Here is a 20,769-nt window from a genome sequence, read left to right as displayed (position 1 = left end):
ACTCATTGCTTAAATGAAGATGGTATTTAGATAAGCGTATGCTTAATAAATATATACTACCTAAAAGCTATAAAATAAGGTTTTAGGTTACCCGCGCCAAAAACTAATTATCCCTCCATGAATCATCATTCTAATAAGAGCTTAATAGCTTCACAATAACACAAAAACATTATTAAGGATCTTAAACCAACCTAAACAACTCTTAATTGCTAGGACATTCCATCATCAAAAAGAAATATGCATCTAAGATTTGACCAAAAATTGTGGGGGAAGAAGGTTGAGAATATAAGCAACAAATTTAGGCTTTAATTAGATATAATTGTAAGCTTATTATAGGAAAGATAATCTAATAAATTCAAAGGTTTAACGAGGAACACTTTGGCCTAACCTTTACCAAATAAAGTCAATGACGGTAGAAAAAAGCAAAGGGACCACGATATTATAAAAAGTAAGATCCAAATCATCCACAAAATAAACAAGGACCCTACTACCTTTTGTAAACACGTGTCACGTCTTCCTAATGCCTCCTAAAATAAATTTGTATGTTTTCCTTACAAAATCTATAGAAATATTCCACGTAATACGACTTTCTTTCTTCTTACAACACACAGGTTACATGTGACGGTAAAGAAGATAAATAAAAAGAAAAAAACAGTGTAGAAAAAGTATTATAGTGAAATTCGTTCATTTTATATGCTTAATTCAGTGGCAGGTGAATTCGCAAGAAAATGCGTAATAATATAACCTTTTTTAAAGCTAAAATTATATGCCAATAATACCATAAGGCAACTAAAACATATACAAGACACAAAAACTGCGTCCAATATTTACATTTCTTTCTATACCCTTAAAAAATGGTATCCAAAATTGTATCCAACTAAAACATTTATTCATCAAAAGATGCCGTCGTTTTGGGCCAAAAGTTCGTTTAACACTACTGTTCCTTGATGTCCCAATCGTAATTATCGTAATTTTCATGATTATCCTAAAAATTCATATTGAATAATAACTGATATTTTTATACATCGTAGCTTTATTGTAGTTGTTATGTTATTATTCGTTTGACACTATTCACCTATGGCACTTATGTTAATATCACTAATTTTAAAGTTCATGTGAAAACTATTCACATGAGAGAGAAAGACGGACAAAAGATGCGTGTGTCCATGGGGTGATGGACGAGCCAAAGACAGACCAAGGATGCCGTTGGTCTAATGATGTTGCGATGGAGGACTAACTAACCAAGGACTGGGCGCGCATTCTAAGCTATTGATTTTGTCTCCAAAACTTAACTATTGATTATATGGTACGTATGTGTACTATACACCAAATTTTAAAAACATATTTATGAACCTATAGAATTAATTTTTATCTCTATCTCTATATATATATATAAAAGGCTATCAGAAAGCAACCACATGGCGCTCTCTGAGCCCGCCACGTCAGCTTTTTCTTACGTGGCATCACGAGAACGATTTAGGTGATAAGTCATCAGCCACGTAGGCAATTTATCTAATGATGTAGAGTGTCCACTTAAGCATGTATATAAGCCACGGGAACGATTTAGGTGATAAGTCATCAGCCACGTAGGCAACTTATCTAATGATGTGGAGTGTCCACTTAAACATGTATATAAGCCACGAGAAAGATGTCATCACATTTGCCAATTGAACCACAATGAGTTTTGTTTTAAATTTAGAAAATACATTACTTAAATGCTTATGATATTAATTACTCATCAATTGCTATTCTAAAAAGAAAATAAATAGATTTATGTTTCTTTACCATCTATTATTATTTTTATTATTATTATTCTTATTATTAGTGTTATTTTATAATAATAATAATAATAATTAGAATACTATTATTATTATTATTATTATAACAACGATATTATGATTATTGTTGTTAAATATATTATGACAAATTAAAATATTATTGTTATTAAGATTATTATCAGTGGATAGTCGTGTTATCAATGGGTTTAAAGATTAAATTTTATTAGCTTCTTAACTCATGTGTTTTTATACAACATACTCCCCCCCCCCCCCCCCCCAAAAAAAAAAAAAAAACAAAAACAAAAACAAAAACAAAAAACAAAAAACAAAAAAAATCTTAAGATTAATTGCGAAGAATATTCATATCCTTAGGTTTATAAACTTGGAATTCGTTGATTTAGTTTCATAAAAAATTTACCTGCTTGATCATTCATAGTTTGCACATATCACTACAAACTATGATACTAGAAACATTAAAAATCTCCACTGGGTCTAGAAGTATTATCACTCACAATTATGTGTGTCTACATTATTTCTTTTATAATCTGTTGAGACTGTGTTTTCATGACAACAAGATGTGTTAGTAATTGTCAAGAGGTATAACAATGTTAAATGAAAGCCAATGAAAATATAGATGGTGGGATTATATATAATAGCATGTGTTGATGGCCATTTTTGTGAACAATGTTGGCTATACGGATGGTTTTTCAAGAAGTTATGTCTTTAATTGTCAATCGCAATCGATAATTCGCTTCCATATGATATTGAAGTTTAAATTTAGAATGACATTGTATGGTTCCTTAACTGGTGGATTACCTGAAATACATTTACGATATTTGAAAAAGAAAAAACCCGTTACATAAATTATTTTTTTGGACGTTCGACTAATATACAATTTATGTGGTGAATTTAAATTTGCTTACCTATCTACAAGCATAAATTTCTCTTTATACAATAATAAGCTTTTCTTTACATAATCATAAGCTTACTTTTCTTTATACAAATGGCTAAAAGAGTTTTGCGGTCTTTTGCTTAGACATTATCAAGGATCAAAAAGGTAAATATGGAACCTGAAAGATTAGGAATGTGCTCAATTTCTGTTTATACCGCATGTATACTGAAAGTCGAATAAAAAAGTGATGGATGGATTAATCCTTTAAACTTATACCATGATTCTTGAAATCTTATAAAGTATTTGACCGTTATTATTTGATTTCTGTTGAGTACTGATAAACGATTGTACATATGAGAAGATCAATGAAAATGTTAGTTGTGTTGTCTCACGGCGTGATATTACACAATTTTGGTTCACCTAACGATATCAATTAATGGCAAAAATGAAAAACGAAAACAATAAAGAAGTGAGATGAGATGACTTATAGAGTTTAGGGGGGAAAAATATTATACATAGATATTCATTTTACTAGTGTTCATAATATGCTTTTTTTTATATAAATAATTAAATTTTCAATTAATGAAATTTTTTTTTTGGTAAGATTATTTTTATTGCATTTCATTTACGATGAATTATATTAGAAAACAGAATAGCCCGGTGTAACGCACGGGTATTACCTAGTTAATTACATTAATCATCTTCATAATAACTTACTATAAATCAAAATACTCGATCTTTTATTTAATAATATTCAAAATTAATCTCTTTAAATTATGTTACGTGAATGTGAGATTACAAAAAATAAAGTCCATAGTAATTAACCAACAATAAAAAGCAAAATCAGCCACCAAATACTCACATATCACTCCATCACTACATGTACAAAACTCTTGACTACTTGTACATTAGTCCCCCTTGATGTATAAATTCACTACTACTTTATAAATATATCCTTAATTCCCTTCATCCTCACTCATCTCTCTCTCTCAAAATATGTGTGAATTCCCTTTTTCTATCTTATAAAACAAGAAACACACATACACACAAAGAACTAGCTAGTTTTAAGCCATCTTTATATCATTTTAAGATATAAAATATCTTATATATATCGAAAATTGTATGTCTTGTTTCTCTTCCCCTATATATTAGGAGGGAAGAGGAATAAGACTAGCTAGGACGTACTACTGGCCTGGTTAAGAAGATTATTTGGACGTAGTAGTCAACAACTTAGAAGAAGAAGAAGATCAAGAAAAGAGAAACAACAACAAATGAATTGGTTGCAAAAAATGGTTTTTCCTGTTAGACGTGTTTGGCTTGCGGTTGCTGCTCGTGTCAAGTCTCGAAACAACGGTTAGTCCAATTTCTTTCTTTCTTTGTTTCTTTCTTGTCCATTTGGTTGGTTTTTTATTATTATTACATAAAAGACCGTCTTTTTAAATAACTTGAATAGAAAAAACCAACCAACCTTGTTTTTATGATCATAAATAAAATCGTTTGTGCATGAGTTAATTTTTGTTGTGTAGAAAGTATATTTTTTTGATATATATAGTGTGTATGAAAAATATTTTGTTTGCTAGTATATTGAAATTAATTGAATTATGAAACTTATATATTTTTTGGATAATAAAGCCTTGCTGTAAAGATTTTTTGTTTTGATTATAAGCATAGGAGTAGGAATATGGACATGTGTTTCAACGTTGATGTTATATTTGTCAGAAATAATTTATGTTAACTAGATATGATGAATTTTGAATATAATATATTGATTAAAATATTTATAAGATTGTGACAAGTGATCGAACTTCAAAATTAAATTTATTCATTGGGATGGATCGATTTATATTGTGAATAATTTTTTGTTTTGAAAAACTACAGCCTTTTGAAGTTTGAATTGATTTGAGAACAATGAAAAAAAATTGATAAAGCATTTTCTCTAAGTTTCTTTAATTATACTCCGTATTTGATTAACATCAATTTGTATCATTTATTGAGCGATCTAGACAATTAATACTCATTTTAATTTTATAAAATTTAAATCTTTTAGTGTGGCAACCCACCATTCATAACAATCACTTCTGAACCTTAATTTTGTGTTGGTTTTTTTAGTTTTTTTTTTTTAATTCTTGTGAAGTAGAATTGACCAAGTATCGGATAAATTCAAAGTGTTGTGACAAGTAAATGTAAACTCTTTGTTAAAATAAATACAAAATGATATAACTCCACATTCAGCATATATAATATTTTATATGAAATTTTGGTCGGTGTTTTTTTGATTTTTTTTACTATTTATAATACTTAATGAAATAAATATTTTCAAAGTTGTGATTTAAAATACAAAATTTTCATTCAAAGTTTAAAAATGGTTGATGTAGCTATAAATAGAGTATACAGTCCCGTGACAATGTTGAATGCATACACCATTGTGATGCAAACTTTAATGCGTGCATACGTGCTTTATTGGTGGTCTCTTTTGTTATTGTGATCATAGTCAAATTGGATTTTCTTTACTCTCTTTTTCTTTTTCCTTATTTTTGGAAGAAAAGTAAATAAAATTTTTAAAGTTCTTGAATGTTCTCTTTAACTCAAAAAAGAAAAAGAGAATTTGAGTGTTGTTTGAATTAGATAAAGTAGTATACTATTTGTGTGTTTCCAATGGAAGTCTGTTTTGTCCTAATATTTTGTATATAAAAATACATGGTAATTACTAAATAGATGAAATTATGACAATGTTTACTCCATTATAAAAAATGAATATCCAAAGGTAGAGGATTTCGATGGCTTAGGTTAAAAACTTGTTTTCTTGATTTGGTGATTTTCTTAGCATAATTAAGTTACTCAAAAAAAAATAAAAAAATGATGCATTACTTTGATGCCAAGAGGGAATATTTTAATACATATGCATATAAAACTGATATCATTTTATTTTTTTTGTTTTTATGTCTTTGGCAAAATTTTTGATGGTGCATATTTAGGTAGAAATAATAAAAAGTGGTAATTTATTTGATTGGATGGTCACCACCTTTTTCCAGAAGGGGACTACAATTATTCCAGTCGACAACCAAAGAAGCAAAGACTAGGGAAAAACTATTCTTGTTTTTTGTTGGTAGTTATTGTTATCTTTTTAAATTATATTTAGCCTGCATCATCTAAACATGATTTAATTAAAACATCTTTTTGGGGACTCATCATTATGTTTATAGAATATTGTTTAGTTTTTAACTAATTATCTCTTAATTTCCTCTTAATCCCATAGTGGGTCATCAACTATATTTGACACATGGCCTATATATAAATCAATTATATACCAAAATGACTATGACATAGATACACATCTATGGTTTTTGAAAAATATAGTTAAGATATAGGTGAACTTATGAGACTGGTTCAATTAGAAACCAAAATAATATATGGATAAGTTTAGTACAATGTTAACATGTGAAAAGGTCTTTCGATTACTAAACACGAGTGGGAGATCCGTACAATACGGCGGCGATGACGGTGACGGGTTGTGTGGTGGCGGTGGTGACTATAATGTGGTTTTTAAAAATATTTTATAAATTTTCCATTTATATGGCAAGAGAATAAGAAATGTTAAAATCAGGAATGTGAATCAAGAAGTATCATTCCTATGGATAGAATAATGTATTTGGATTATTCTTGATTTTAGCAACCTAAAAAAGATAAGGTTGAATGTCATTAGTGGATTTTAATAACTAAATAGTACTTGATTACTAATTACCTCTATAAGATTTGTTTATTGTAAAGATTCCCAAAAAACGATTTCCACTCATACACTATTGATTTGCTGACTTGTAACTACACTATTAACTAACAACCATTTGGATAATCTTACCAAACCCCTACCTTCACAATACCCTCATTTTGGATACACCAAAAGAATATATGCAATATATAGACATGTTTTATGGGAGTATATCCTATCGGTAATGGTAAAACTGTCCAGATTCACCTTTTTTATATCTCTTACAACAGGCTTAAGAAAGGTATAAAAAAATACTTCAATAAAAACATGACTGTTATCTACTTTGAAGTTTCAAAGTACCCAACTGATAAAAGACTACTTACATGAACCTTTAATTTTGTTTCAACCAGGTGTGGGTCTTTTGAAGCTACATGATGACATACAAACATGTGGGTATGAGGATGTCCAGAAAATGTGGGAGATGCTTCATAGAACAGAATCCGAGTTAACATCAAACAGCCACCGGAAGCGTAAGCCAAGATCATTTTGGAAGATCTTCGTATGGCACAATAGCAATACTACTTGTTCAACACCTTTCTCAATTCATGCTTAACAATGTCAAAGTCAATCGGTGTCACCTTACTACCCTGCAACAGAATATATATTATCATTAGTATGATTTTGAGATGCGTCTCGATGGGCTATTGTGGATGTTAGTGCTAAATAAAAGTACTAGCGCCACAGTAGCAAAGTCGTTTTTTGTAAATATATTATGCTTTTTTTCAAGATCCAGATCAAGTCATACACTGTAAAGAAAAGAAATCATCCGTAAGCTATGTATGTTGCTTGTGCAACATTACTTGAATAAATTATGTGAGCCTTTTATGGAATCACTTGTGCTATCGTGAAACACGTTCATTGTTAATTCGTTGTACCATGTATCATTACAGACCATTTTGAACACAAAATTAGTACTCCCTGTAACTAACAGCACATATTATGCGAATGACTATCAAAACAATTAAAAGATTTCTTTTTAACACGAGCAAATACACAATAAAGCATATACAATGATTATCACTCATACGTCTATATGACACAACCCGAACTCAAGTCACTATCTGTCACAAGTAACATTCTTAATCCATTAAAAAGAGTAGGTTGTTGCCTTGTCGGTGAAAAATGACAATCGGCTTAATAATGACATGAACTGAACTCAAGTCACTATCTGTCATTAGTAACATTCTTACTCCTATAGAAAAGACTAACAATCACAATATAGTTAACAAATGATCAAACTTTATAGGTAATCGAACATGCCATTAAACTGATCACATGCAGTATTTACACCTTACAACAAATTTCCCTCTTAATTTCACGAGTTGTTTCTTTGGTTAAAGTATTAGGTCCCATTTTTGTTGCCTAGGTTAAATCTTCAGAATACCCCAGGAGGAAAGTTTTCGCTATATCTAAAGTGTTGCAGTGAGAGAACTTCACATAAAAGGTTACCAGTTAGTCAAATATCCTTCTTATGCTGCTTCCAACTGAAACATGAGACCTTTTATAAGGTCTATAAAGACATCTTGTAAAAGATTGTTGTTACTAAGTTAGTAGATTATGTAAATAATAATAATAAATCCTAAGGTTGAAGGGAGTACCAGTCGGGTAAGGATCGGGTAAGGCTCGGGTACTAGGAAATCGGGTATACAATCGAGTATCCAAACCGATGTTGGGCTTCAAATTTCGAACGTTGGAACCCAGTGGTCCCCCCCCCCCCCCCCCCCCCCCCAAACGGCTAGATCCGATATTTTTTTTTTAAAAAAAATTTCCCCATTCTTCTTCCATTTTTTACACAACTTTCATTTTCACCCAATTTCCATTTACTCCACAACTTCCTTTCAACCAAAATCACTACAATGGACCTTCGTGATTGTAAAATGGCTTTCCAAACCCACCTAAATTACGACTCCAAACACCTCTCAGATGTGAATAATGTCATTCAGGGCGATTCTGAGAACATAGCGGCTTACGAAACCGTCATCAGCCGACTTACTGCCCCAAGTTATGCACTTAACACCGCAGAGAGTGAGCATCTTGTATATCTTCGACAGAAGATCGACTGGCTGAATCAACTTATTTTTCATCTAAACGCCGCTTCTTCAACATTGACCCGGACGCTGGACCACGGGGTATTCTTGCAATCCAATGTGGGTGGTGGTCAGGATGTACCTTACTACTCTAACCCGGGGGAGGAGTACGTTTCTTCTCATCCAGGCGCGGCCGCCGGGTCTCCTGAGCCATACCGTTACATTCACCGCAATGACGGTGACAGCACTGTTGACTCGGATTATTCCGAGTGTTAGTTTAAGTTTTATTTAAGTATTTTAGTTTTATTTAAGTGTGTTAGTTTTATTTAAGTGTTTTTAGTCGTATTAATCATTTTCTATATTATGTATTGTGGTTTTAAGTTTAATGAAATTATGTTTTATGTTTATATGGTTTTAATTATATGTAGTAAAATTAAATGAAAAAGAAAATGAAATTGGGTAAGAATTGGGTATGTGTTGCCAGTGATTTGGGTAAGAATTGGGTAGTTGTGAGTTGGAGAGTTTTGATTGGAGGATGAATTGATTAAGATTGGGTAAGTATTTTGTACTCCCTCCACCCTAAGTCAAGATAGTATTTACGTGGTTCAACTACTTATGAACATCCACATTTGTTGCTAAGATTTTTATATTTTGTGATAGTGGCACATAACATACTCAAGTCTGGTTTCTATCATTAATCCAAACAGAAGAGGAACAAGATTGTATCTAAGATTTTTAATCTGGCTTCAGATGAAAGTGATAAAAAACATAGTCACTTAGTAATATGAATATAAAAAGGTAAATATATAGAACATGCAAAATCTATATCTAGTGTTTATATGGTCTTCGGATTTTAACAATGAGTCACATGACTATGATTCTGTGTTTAACATTTTATAAATATATTTCATAATAATAATGTCTTTATGATAGGAATCCTAACAGAAAAAAAAAAGAATTACGCAGAAAAAAGGTTGGTGTAAAGAACTTGAGCACATCCACAATGGCATCATCTTTTTATTATCAGCCTATAAGTGAAACTGATGTAACGAGCTAAAACACAGTCACTTGACCAAAAGGCAAAAGGTTGTGGGTTTAATTCTCGACCGAGACAAAAAGGTGTAAATAAAATGAGGTTACAGGTGTAGTAGTCCCAGCCTTTCTAAAAAAAAAGTATACGAAAAGAAAAAGTCGCTCGACATAGAAAAACATTTCATCAAAAAGACTAGTATATAGAAAATGTAACATGCATATCATGGCTAATATGATATCGAAATGTAATGATCAACTGAATAGTGTGACTATAGCTTTATGTTGAACATTTTATAATGAGGTCACATAACAACAATGTTACCGTACTACAGTGACAACCATAAATATAAATTCTAACATAATAGGTCCATAGAGAAAAATCCATTCTCGATCATATGATCAATAAGCATGGAAAATACATACCATCTAACAGCTGGTTGAGATGCATCTGCTCTATAGTTGGACAGAACTACAGAATTCATGACTAAAAAGTACGAAAGGAAATCCAAGCACCTGCAAAAAGGTAACATCACCAAAACATATAATTCAAACTCATAATAAGAGAGCGAGAAGCAAAAGTAACTTGAACATCAGGCACTAAATCTCTCTACAAGCCATTTTATGCATTGAGTAAGAAAAAAATGTCTAAAGACACTTTGATCAACTCAAAGAAATTCAATCCTAGCAAAAACTATGCAACTTGTAGTTCAACTATTAATGAAGCTTTTATCCTAATTAAGAAATGCATGCAGTTAAAAGTAGAATATGTTGCTTAAATTCAATATTTCAATCAATGCTTAGAGCTGAAAATACATACACAAGAAACATCTGATCATGCGATTTCAACTTTACTGAGTACTGAGCTGCACAAATTATTCCTGCAAAACTGTTTTAGATTACCTGATTAGCTAAAATCTAAATTACAGTAAAAACAAAAAATTATGCTAATCATACAACAGAGCAACCAAATACTGCATTTGTTAACCCTCTGCTGGTTGGTCGCTGACAAATGTGGTGTTACTTTCGATGGACAAGGCAGTTATGGGCCATGAACAATAATTTCACTATTCATTGACCAGCCCTACAATCTTCAATCCATAAAACACCGCACACCCACATGAGATACAACAATGTTAGATCACAAATTCATGTCATTCCTCAGAAGCATGAGCACATATCTTCTTGAGCAGTATGGGCCAGTCTTCTCCAAGCTGCCCGGGGTTCAACTCCATGGCAACTCTAAAGTCTAGCAAAATAATAGGCAGCTTTGATTCATGTAATTGCATTTGATAATGATAAGCGGGTCTCACACCATTTAGGATCCTACAATGAGCCGGGCAATTCTTAGTTGGCTCATGCCCTGACCCTGACCCGGACTGTGTCCTATTAAGTACACAACAAGACTGTGTCAAACCGACAAACCCTTTAATATATGTCCAATCCATTATTGAGTGCATTGGCACAATCCATTGACACGCCTTGAAGGCCATGTGATGCAGCAACTGCCTGCATACGTGCCTTCAATGTTGTTGTATGTGATAAACTGTTAGTGTCCAATACACCAGCAAAATTTACTACTAATTGAGGGCTTGCGGGCCCCCACCTATACTTACTGGGCAATAAGGAATTCCAAGTGGAGCATGTAGCATATTCCTGCTAGGTAGCCCTTTTCTGTCTTTTCTACCCAACAATTTCCCTTGTTGTATGAGTTCTTGATGATGATGCACTGGCCTTCGAGTATCAGGAGTTAGACGGATCCTCGTTCTCAAAAGTAGTAAAATCATCCCCATGCGGGATAGATGATGAGAAGATGACTAATTTGTGTTCTCATTTGGCACGATAGCACTTTTACGGTCTCCAACTTTTCATTCACAAACTGTAGTTCTCGCCTGTCTTGGCAAAGGAGCTAAAACATCTCCATTTGGTAAAGCCAATGAACAGGAAGAACCATGTGTTACAACCGGTAGCGACCCATTTTGATGGTAAATTCCAGCCAATGATTTCTTGCTTCCAACCGGTCCTTTCCCTGCGTATTCCTAAAAACACAACATATTAACTGATTATGAAGCTGAATACCATCTCTCCTAACAGTCCTTACACAAAGTTTATCATACTCACCCTTTCTTAACTTCAAACTCAAAATACTTATTCAAGTAATCAAAATATTGTTTTGATCTTTCTGGTCCAAGCTTTCTAATTATCTCACTTTTCAACTCGACAAGATTAATCCATTAATGCTGCTCTGGTGGTTGCATTTCTTAATTCAAAAATTCCATAAAACACTCACAAATTTCCCAATTTTTTTTTACTTCACACAATAAAACCAAAATCCCAACTAAATTCAGCCCAATTATCAACAACCCGGAATACGAATAACCAAAACATATCATTAAAAAACACAAAAAATAACCCTAATATGATTTGTAGTTCCTAACTCACAATATACACTTTCCCTCCAAAAACCCAATTATAAAAAAAATAAATTAAATACAAATTTAACAACATCAAAATCCGAACTTTGATCCCATTTATCACAAAAAATCCATCATTTTTTAATTACAAAAGAAAAAACCAAAATATAAAAAACCCACAATTATATAATCACAACATTCTCAGTTACTCACAACAAAAAATGCAGTATAACAAACAAAAATTATAACTTCACAACATTTAAAGCTTCAAAACATCAAAATAATCAACTTTACAGAAAACCAACCTCAAAAAACGAAGTCGCATTGGGTTTTCAAAATTAATGAATCCCCACCAAAAATTGAGATTCAAGAAAGGCAAAACTGATTTGGGTTTTCAAAATCTTGAAACTTTATTGGATGCTGAAAATTGAGAAGAAAATTGCTTACATTTTTTGTATCTATAGGATTTAAATCACAGCGACTGTGGAAGAAAAGCCCTCTTTGTGTTTCTCACTTTTTTTTTTATTTTATTTAGATTTTGCCGTTCTGTTGTACCTCTGCGATAAGTATTTGTGTAGTACTAAGTCCTTTGAATTTATGAAAGTAAAATGATAAAACCTCTTAACCAATTCCCTTAAAATTTTTTTTAATATATCCATTTGTTAACACATATAATTCATTAATTCTCTTTTCTAATCTCATCTTCTGATTTTTCATATGTCACGATCCTATTAATTAGAAGGATTTTTAGGCTAAACAATTAGGAGGATTAATCATTACCCTTTGTGAAGTTGTTTATTTTTTTTAAACATAAATTCGTGAGATTTTTAATAGTATATTTAACAGTGTTATTAAACAAGAGAATCACCACATTAGCCAAATAGGAGTCTAAGTTTTTTTTGGATTTTCACAAAATAACCAACAAAATCGCAATGAGATTTACAAAATCGTAATGAGAACTTCAATATCGCAACGAGATTCTGTAAAATTGTAACGAGATTCTAAATATCGCAATGCGATTATGATAATCTCTATGTGATTCTGATAATCTCGTAGAGATTCTGTAGAATAATCTCATAGAGATTATGCAGAATAATCGAATAGCGATTCTCGTAATCTCGTTGCGATTCTAGGAATCTCGTTGCGATTTCATTAATCTTATTGGGATTTTGAAGATCTCATTGCGATTTTGTCAGTTAATTGCGATTTTGTTGGCTATTTTGTGAAAATTCAAAAAAACTTGGCTAATCTTATATAATCGCAATGAAATTTGGCTAATCATGTGATTTTCTCATTAAACAATGAATTTAGAAAGAGAAAGAGATTATCCGTATATTGTCGAGTTTATTTTCAGAATAATAGAAACGCAATGGAAAGAAATAAGATTAAAGAAAACATAAAGAGAATGACGAAAATAATCATGGAAGATATAAAGCGATGAATCTTATATAAAATTATGAATGTAATGAAATGAATCTTATATAAAATTATGAATGTAATGAACTGGCTGAATGTGTGAAAAATGTTTTTATGGATTAAGTAAAAAATAGCTAATTGGTGGTTATTTTAGTTTATTAAATAAAAAAAACATGAAATTTAACTCATAAAGTTCTTAATTATTAAATATATTAAATAAAAAAAAGAAAATATATGACAAAAGAGGGATAATTATTTGGTTTATGATATCATATGACTTATGATGATAATAAGGTACAAAGAAGTGATTCAGAGGTCAAAATTTGGTTTAAGCATGTATTGATTGTTAAAGGAAAATTAGCGGCTAGTTCAAGTATGTGACAATTAACTTCACGCAAAAAATTACAATCTAGTTTTCACTAGTTATTTTTTTTTTTTGACACCCATGCAATTTTTACATATGGAATGGTTGTGGAAAAGTAAGAAACAAACCAAACAAAAATGCTTCAACTTTTATGATATAGAAAGAATACCAAGAAAAGGTAAAGATGGAAGTTTTGAAGTAATTATTCTACAATAAACAGATATCTTCTAAGAAAGACAACTTCAAACAGGTTTGAACCCATGTCTCAGAGCTGCTTCCCATACCAAATCAATCTGGACCACATCGACCGCGCCAACTTCATGGTGGCTCCAACCTTCAAGTAGATGAACTATCCCGCCTGCATGACAAGCGTGCACCACACCTCTTTCCATTTTGTACTGCCAAAAGAAAAAACCGCTAGTCATTTATTAAAGCTCAAAACGACCCACAAATTTCACATTCAATATCAAGTTGCGACAGTCTGTTCTTTAAGCACTTAGTTATCTGACCTATAAGGGTTGTTCTGTCTTTTTTAACAGTACCTCACAGAAGCCAAGGTCTTGAACATCATCTGGAAGCCTCATGGCAGCCATCTTACCATATGTGCAATCTCTTCTGAATTCGAACACCGGTGGAAGCACAAATTGATGAAAATGAGTTCCTGGTGGTGCCCATCTTTGCTCACTTGGTGTAGCCCATTTACCCAGAATCCATGTCTAGTTAAAATCATGTAGACCAAAATAAAAATAAAAATGATTTACTATATTGCAAAATGACCTTTTTCTAACAAGAAAATTCAATGAAATTGAACACAATCTAACCTTGCAATGTTTAGCTTCTTGATACTTGGTGACTTGCACCAAAGAGCTTTGGCTTTCTAGTGGAGCTTCTTTCTGAATTCTTGTAAATCTTTCAGTGGATTCGGTAAGCATCTGCACCAAAATTTAGTCACCCACACGAAGGTTAAAGTTTATGAAGGCGAATAGTACTTGGTGGTCAATATGGCAAACACACTACTTAACGGGTCAAAATGGGTTCAGGCAACAATGGGCAACTCTTTAAGGTTGGGTCGGGTTGACCAGAACCAAATTTTACAAACTCCATGTTTTTTAGTTATCAGTTTGCAGTTGCATAATGTTATTTAGGAACCTGTTTGCATTTAAAATAGGGCCCTTGAAAATGTAAATTGTTTGAATTTCAATAAGTTTCCTATATGATTTATTATTTGGATTTGCCTCATTTTAACAGCTAGCGATAATACAAACATAACCCAAACACTTTTACCTGCAATGATGAAAAAAAATTTTTAACTGCAAACTATCCTACTGCTACTCTCAAACTACACAGACTGCCTAAGATTGAACTTAGGACTTCTGAATATATCCCAAATTATCACAACCCCATAATTGTGGTGAGTGGGTCTCGAATACGTGTTGATGAACTCAAGGTACTAGGACAGTAGTACTTTACAAATGAGCCACCAACCCCATTGGGTGGGTGACAAAACATAACCCAAACCGACCACATATACCAATTTATGGGTAATTTATGCCTATAAAAGTAATTAGAAACGACCAAATTTGTTTCAAGGAACATACCATGACTTTAACTTTACGACGAGTTAAATAAAGGGCAATGGCTCTTCCAAGCTTAGAAGTAGCTCCTGTTAAGAACACCTCTTTCACATCTTGAGGAATCTCATTGAGAATAACGGCTGCGGTCAATGTATTTCCATGGACTACATGAACTTTAAGATCCGGAAGTTTCGTGACAAAAAGTTTCCCACCTCCATTCAAAGCTTCATTCTGTAAAACCATCAAGATTTCCATATTACAAGAGTTTTTAGATGGTTGTATTTCTCATTCAAATCAAACTAGACTAACGAAGAGCGTATTGGACTACTAGCTGAGACACTAATGTAACATTGGAGTCACGATCATGGAGACCAAGTTTAAGACATTTGCGGATCAATGATTATAAAAAAATTAACTTGAGCCATCATTTCATCTATAACTTATTCAGATACAAACCTTGTTTAAGGCCGCGAGACTTAAAACCTTGACACCAATCCTATCAGCTCTTAGTATAGCTTTCTCAATTTGATTATTTATGCCATTTTTCGCGAATGGTAAAAAGTACTACAACCATAAATTAAAAACATAATCAGTATGTACCGAAACCAAAATTCTTTACTTTTATTATATATATGGACAATGAAGTATGTATGGTTTGAGCACAAATTTGGGCTATATATACCATGAATCCACATCGTGGCACAATCCAAGTTTGAAGCAATTTTCCTCTAAGATGGAAGAAAGCGAGCAACCAAGTCTTTGATTTAGCCCACATGATCAACGCCGCCAAGAAAGAAGCAGGCCAAAGTAGCAAGTGAATAATATTTGTGTTATATGGCCATGAGGATAGTGATCGAAAAAATAACGGAACATGCGTTGATGACTTTATATCAACCCCGTGTACAAGAAACACAAATTCCGGTGCTTTCGCTTTTTTGCCTACACGAACAAATAGAAACATCAGTACTAGGGTATAAGCTAGCTTGAGGTTATGATATGCTATTAATTTGATATTACATTTTTCACCGATTTCTAATGGATTAAGGTTGAGGGTGCCAAAAGCTATTTTGGTAAATATTTCCCGAGGTTGTTTTTTTTTTTAAATTAAAAAACTTTGAAGATTCTAATTTATGTGGCCGAAAGAAAAGTCTTATATAGTGTCAAAGCTTTGTAAAAAATGTTTTAAGTTTTTTATTTTTAATTTTGTAGAAGTTAAAAAGGTTTTTTATTTCTCCAAAACAAAGTGAAAACTTTATGTGTTATAATTTGAAAATGGTATTTTCAATTTCCTTTTAGAAAACAAGAAAACATGTTAGAGATGTGAAAATGTTTTCAAGTTTTTCATTGAAAAATAAAAATTACATTTTCTGTTTTCTTAAAATTATATCTTCTAAAAACTATGAGAGCACATTTTTTGTTTTTAATGTTTTTATAAAAAACAAAAATTAAAAAGAAGAGTTATTTTACAACTAAATGCGCCCTTTATGCCCTCCACCCCCAAAAAATCCCAACACCTCTCATACTAAATTTCTCAAACTTCGCCCAATTGGTCTCATAGACTTGTAAATGAATTTTTTTTTTTAAATGATAAAAAAGGATATACCTTGAGTTGAACTTATTTCTCTATGAAGATCCCACGAAATCTCATTCATTGTATTTCCCAAAATATCAAAGAGAGGCATAAAGAGGCAAAAGTTGGTCTTCATGTCTTTGTGGTGTATAAAATGGTATCTATGCAACAGACAAATCATTAGATCTTTATTTCCTACTTCATTCTTAGGTAGTTAAATTGGCTACATACATGCATATAAAATTAATCAACTTTGATTTAAGGTATGCAAACTTTTAGTATAGGCCAATTTGAAGGGTAGTAGGCAAAGTTATAAGATCCGTTTATCGGTACTCGCAGTGAGTACTCCTTGTAGGCGAATGAATGCGAAATAATATAATAAGTTTTGAAATTATTTATAAACTTTGAAATTATATGTAAGTCATGTTCTGATGTTCATTAGTTCATAGGACCACTAAAATTTCTTACGATTCTAAAAATATGTTAAGTAACTTTAATGCAATTCTTTAAACATATCAAACTGATTTTTCACCCTTTTTTGATGGAGTTATCACTGAGTAGTAACCATGTCGGCCGATATTTGTCCGAGTTTTTATCATGGAAAAATTAATTAAGCCAAAGTTGGTTAAGTTACTTGCTATGCAGTTAACTCTAAATATTAAATTCAGTAAAAAAAAAAACTTACGTTGGCGTATAAATAACATATTTCAATATAGGGAGGTTATCAAAAATGTAACGAGGCACAATTTCGACATTACTATGCCCCATACATCTAAGGAAATCAAAAATCAAAACATATCCATAGAACATGATAAGGGAACCATGTCCGATCAATGTAGTCCCAGCAATCGGAACTCCTATAATCACACAAAGTAGTAAATGCTCGAAAAATGTTGCATGCCCAGCTGCACCAAAAATGGCAAAATCGCACAAGAGATAGTGAGTAGTTATAATCATAATAAACGTAATACGGCTAATTGAGAGGTTTATTAAATTATCTCCTAGCCATTTTTTAGGCGGGATAGTTCGATACCTTAATTAAATGAAATACGTATAAATGATTAAATTAATCTACATTTTACCTGTATAAGGATGGTTTACTTTAGAACTATGGTGAAGCCAATGATATTGTTGGAAGAAATGGGATGAATGTCCTAACTTATGAAGCCAATAATATAAAGGTTCCGAAAGCCCAATATGGAAAAATATGCAAGAAATAATTCCACTTGTTTTCCATGTAGGAAGATTGGTCAATATTGAAGGGTTGATCAATAAGATTATTGAAGCCATGAATGCTTGAAGTATGATGAAGTTGTCCCTGTGATCAACGGAATAACGATGCCAAATTATCTATACGGTGTGTCATTTCATAAAAAGCTATATGTTGGTGTTTTGTGTGTGTAATCTTTTTGATTATCCTGGCCGGATCGATTTTGGATGGCTTAGAAGCTCTAACAAAAAGCTTTAACATAAGCCCAATATGTAAGCCCAATTATAAAGAACTGTTTTTAAAGTATTTTATTTGTTAGAACTAAGTTTTTAAACTATCTAACATAAAAACTTAATAAATTGAAAAACCCTTAACATAAGCTCAATTTTTGGGGGCTTTTTGTTTTGTTTTTTTTTTTTTTTTTCAGTATCTAACCTAAAACAAAGAAGTTTAAGTTTTGTATCTGAAGGCCAATAATCAACATCCTGGCCCACTAACCTTATTGGGCCGATCCTGATAGCACCTTGCTACATTTTTTTTTTTTTTGAAAAGCCCCTTGCTACATACTTAAAGAAAAGAATTTGATTAAGTTCATAATATTTGTTAGATACTTAAAAAAGTTTACACTTCATTCAAAATGGTTTTTGATTTGTTATATAGCTTGTATGAATTTAACTTAAAAAATTTCTCACGTAAGTTGCTAAAAGTTTATAACAACCATTCCTGTATAAATACTATCATTATCATTATGATGAATATTGAGAGGTAATTACCATATATTGTTTTAAAAATCATCATAACCAATTTCAAAACACCTCTGAATCTCTCAAAAATGGAAGAGGACTACAACTTACCAATGCCATTCACGATCGATTTGACCAAAATCGACTCCTCTTTTAGATAATCGATTAGTTCGATTAAGCCAAAGCATGCTATCAAATGAGCTCCATAGTTGGTGTACAACTCCTCTTAGCGAACACAAGATCAGAATATGAATGCACCAACTATACTCACATTGCCTCGTTTCGTAGATTGTTGAAGAAATGAACTCAACAAGAAGTGGCCCAAACAAGATATACTGGTTCAAACAAGGTTCAAATCTATTAGAACATCAAGTTATATAAAGTCCAATTACAAAACACAAATCAAGATATATATACACATGCCTTGTAACTGCCCAAATTCTGCCATGGCCAACCAAACAATGCAGCTCCCATTTCCCCTGAAGGACAAACCCTTTCAGCGTCGAAATCTATCTCAATTTCTTCGAGGATATGATGTTTTGGGGTATCCATTTTCTAACAAAAAGTATGAGAAATCAAATCATGTAAAGAGTAAACAAGGTATACCAAAAACCCAATTTTCTCTAAGTTTCAAAAACCTGTTTGTTCTTGGACTATATATACACACTGTGGATGTACGTAGAGTAAAATTAGCAATTCTGATATTTGCATGTGTAAATATGAAAGTGCAAAAGCAGGACCGAATTGATGACCAGTTATTTACATTCAATTTTCAACTTTCAATTTCAAACGATGTACACGTTGATAATACATAATGTACCATACATTAATGTCCTACATTCCCAATTTCCAATTTTCAACTTTTATTTTCATCTCTCTCTTCAAATCTCAATCACTCATTTTTTTGTTCTCTCTCCTCCATAAATCATTTTATTCATCTAATTCATTCAAAATCTTTTATCTCAAAAACCATACATCGATAAATTATAAAAATTATATGGGTGTTCTTAGAATTTCATGTTATTTCATTAGAAATGTCATTCGATATACTTTCGACAAATTTTTAAATATGAGGGCAGAACCCGTACAACTAAGATATTCGGCTATCATACTCTATGACCTATCACCCTATCATCTCACCGCCGCAACGCGCGGGTACTTTCTCTCGTATTATAAATGAATAAGTTCTGATTTCATAAATTAGAAAATTGATTAATCCCCCTAATTAATTAGCCTAAAAATCTTCTTAATTCATAAGATGGTGACAAGTGAAAATTCAAAATGTAAAATTAGAAAAGAGATTAGGTGAAATTCACTTGTCACATTTATATGATTTTAGGAGAATTTTTAGGCTAATGGTTATAAGGATTGATATTTTTTTATAAAATAATATATATCTTAACTAATTTTAATACCCGTCGCACGGATGGATTATATTTATTTGTGATGCACGGTTAAACAAATATACGTGATAAACAATGAGTTTATATGTATATGATATTTAAAGCAAAGAGTTGTGATTATTTGAATGTGATACCCTAACTAAAGTTGTTTATTTTTTTTAGCTTTCGTTTTCGGTCAGAGCATGTTCATCCCGGTCTTGATACCCATCGGGCAGAATGTCATCACGGTAGTTCACATGGAAAACTCCGGATAGATCGTTTAACGACACGACAACTACGACATTGAATGCATTTGGGGTAAAACCGGCAACCCTTTGAATTTAAACCTTGATTGTTTAAAGAACAAGCTTTCATTGAAGGTTTGAGATGACGCTGGGCTAGCTATCCATTGGCACTTAAGTTGTTTATAATTTAAGAATTAATTCATTGAATTAATCAACATTTATGTTAACTTATTTTACGTAAGAAAGTAAAAGTGTTCGGCCATGACAAAATACTAGATACGTATTAGCATGAATTAATATATGTGAAAATAAAGGAGAAATCAAATTAAAAAATCATAAAAAACTTTAATGTTAACTCT

General features: G+C 31.9%; 2 protein-coding genes and 1 pseudogene across 2 annotated transcripts; 1 reads left to right on the top strand and 2 right to left on the bottom strand.

Annotated features, from left to right (window-relative positions):
* The first annotated feature begins 3,645 nt into the window (after positions 1 to 3,645).
* Positions 3,646 to 7,266, top strand: LOC122608507. The gene is made up of 2 exons (XM_043781612.1): positions 3,646 to 4,023; positions 6,787 to 7,266. The coding sequence occupies exons 1-2, from the start codon at positions 3,942 to 3,944 to the stop codon at positions 6,987 to 6,989; spliced, it is 285 nt and encodes a 94-aa protein (XP_043637547.1). The 5' UTR covers positions 3,646 to 3,941; the 3' UTR covers positions 6,990 to 7,266.
* LOC122607269 lies at positions 6,676 to 11,720 on the bottom strand (annotated as a pseudogene).
* A 2,151-nt stretch (positions 11,721 to 13,871) lies between these two features.
* On the bottom strand, positions 13,872 to 19,355 carry LOC122608366 (very-long-chain aldehyde decarbonylase CER3-like). The gene is made up of 11 exons (XM_043781461.1): positions 19,207 to 19,355; positions 18,895 to 19,118; positions 17,913 to 18,148; positions 17,516 to 17,735; positions 16,864 to 16,991; positions 15,943 to 16,199; positions 15,717 to 15,824; positions 15,285 to 15,491; positions 14,508 to 14,618; positions 14,229 to 14,402; positions 13,872 to 14,084 (listed from the first exon to the last, which is right to left on the bottom strand). The coding sequence occupies exons 1-11, from the start codon at positions 19,333 to 19,335 to the stop codon at positions 13,929 to 13,931; spliced, it is 1,950 nt and encodes a 649-aa protein (XP_043637396.1). The 5' UTR covers positions 19,336 to 19,355; the 3' UTR covers positions 13,872 to 13,928.
* Positions 19,356 to 20,769: the final 1,414 nt, after the last annotated feature.

The sequence above is a fragment of the Erigeron canadensis genome, chromosome 7, assembly GCF_010389155.1.
Source record: "Erigeron canadensis isolate Cc75 chromosome 7, C_canadensis_v1, whole genome shotgun sequence".
NCBI classification, from domain to species: domain Eukaryota; kingdom Viridiplantae; phylum Streptophyta; class Magnoliopsida; order Asterales; family Asteraceae; genus Erigeron; species Erigeron canadensis.
This window is presented reverse-complemented; position numbering and strand designations above follow the sequence as displayed.

What these genes read in the sequence shown, in the direction of transcription:
- LOC122608507 (XM_043781612.1), top strand. Translation starts at nt 3,942, where the DNA reads ATGAATTGGTTGCAAAAAATGGTTTTTCCTGTTAGACGTGTTTGGCTT. An exon ending in TGTCAAGTCTCGAAACAACG is followed by an intron (nt 4,024 to 6,786) that starts GTTAGTCCAATT and finishes TGTTTCAACCAG; the next exon opens with GTGTGGGTCTTTTGAAGCTA.
- LOC122608366 (XM_043781461.1), bottom strand. Translation starts at nt 19,335, where the DNA reads ATGGATACCCCAAAACATCATATCCTCGAAGAAATTGAGATAGATTTC. An exon ending in AGAATTTGGGCAGTTACAAG is followed by an intron (nt 19,119 to 19,206) that starts GCATGTGTATAT and finishes TGTTTGAACCAG; the next exon opens with TATATCTTGTTTGGGCCACT. An exon ending in AGAAATAAGTTCAACTCAAG is followed by an intron (nt 16,200 to 16,863) that starts GTATATCCTTTT and finishes TTGTTCGTGTAG; the next exon opens with GCAAAAAAGCGAAAGCACCG.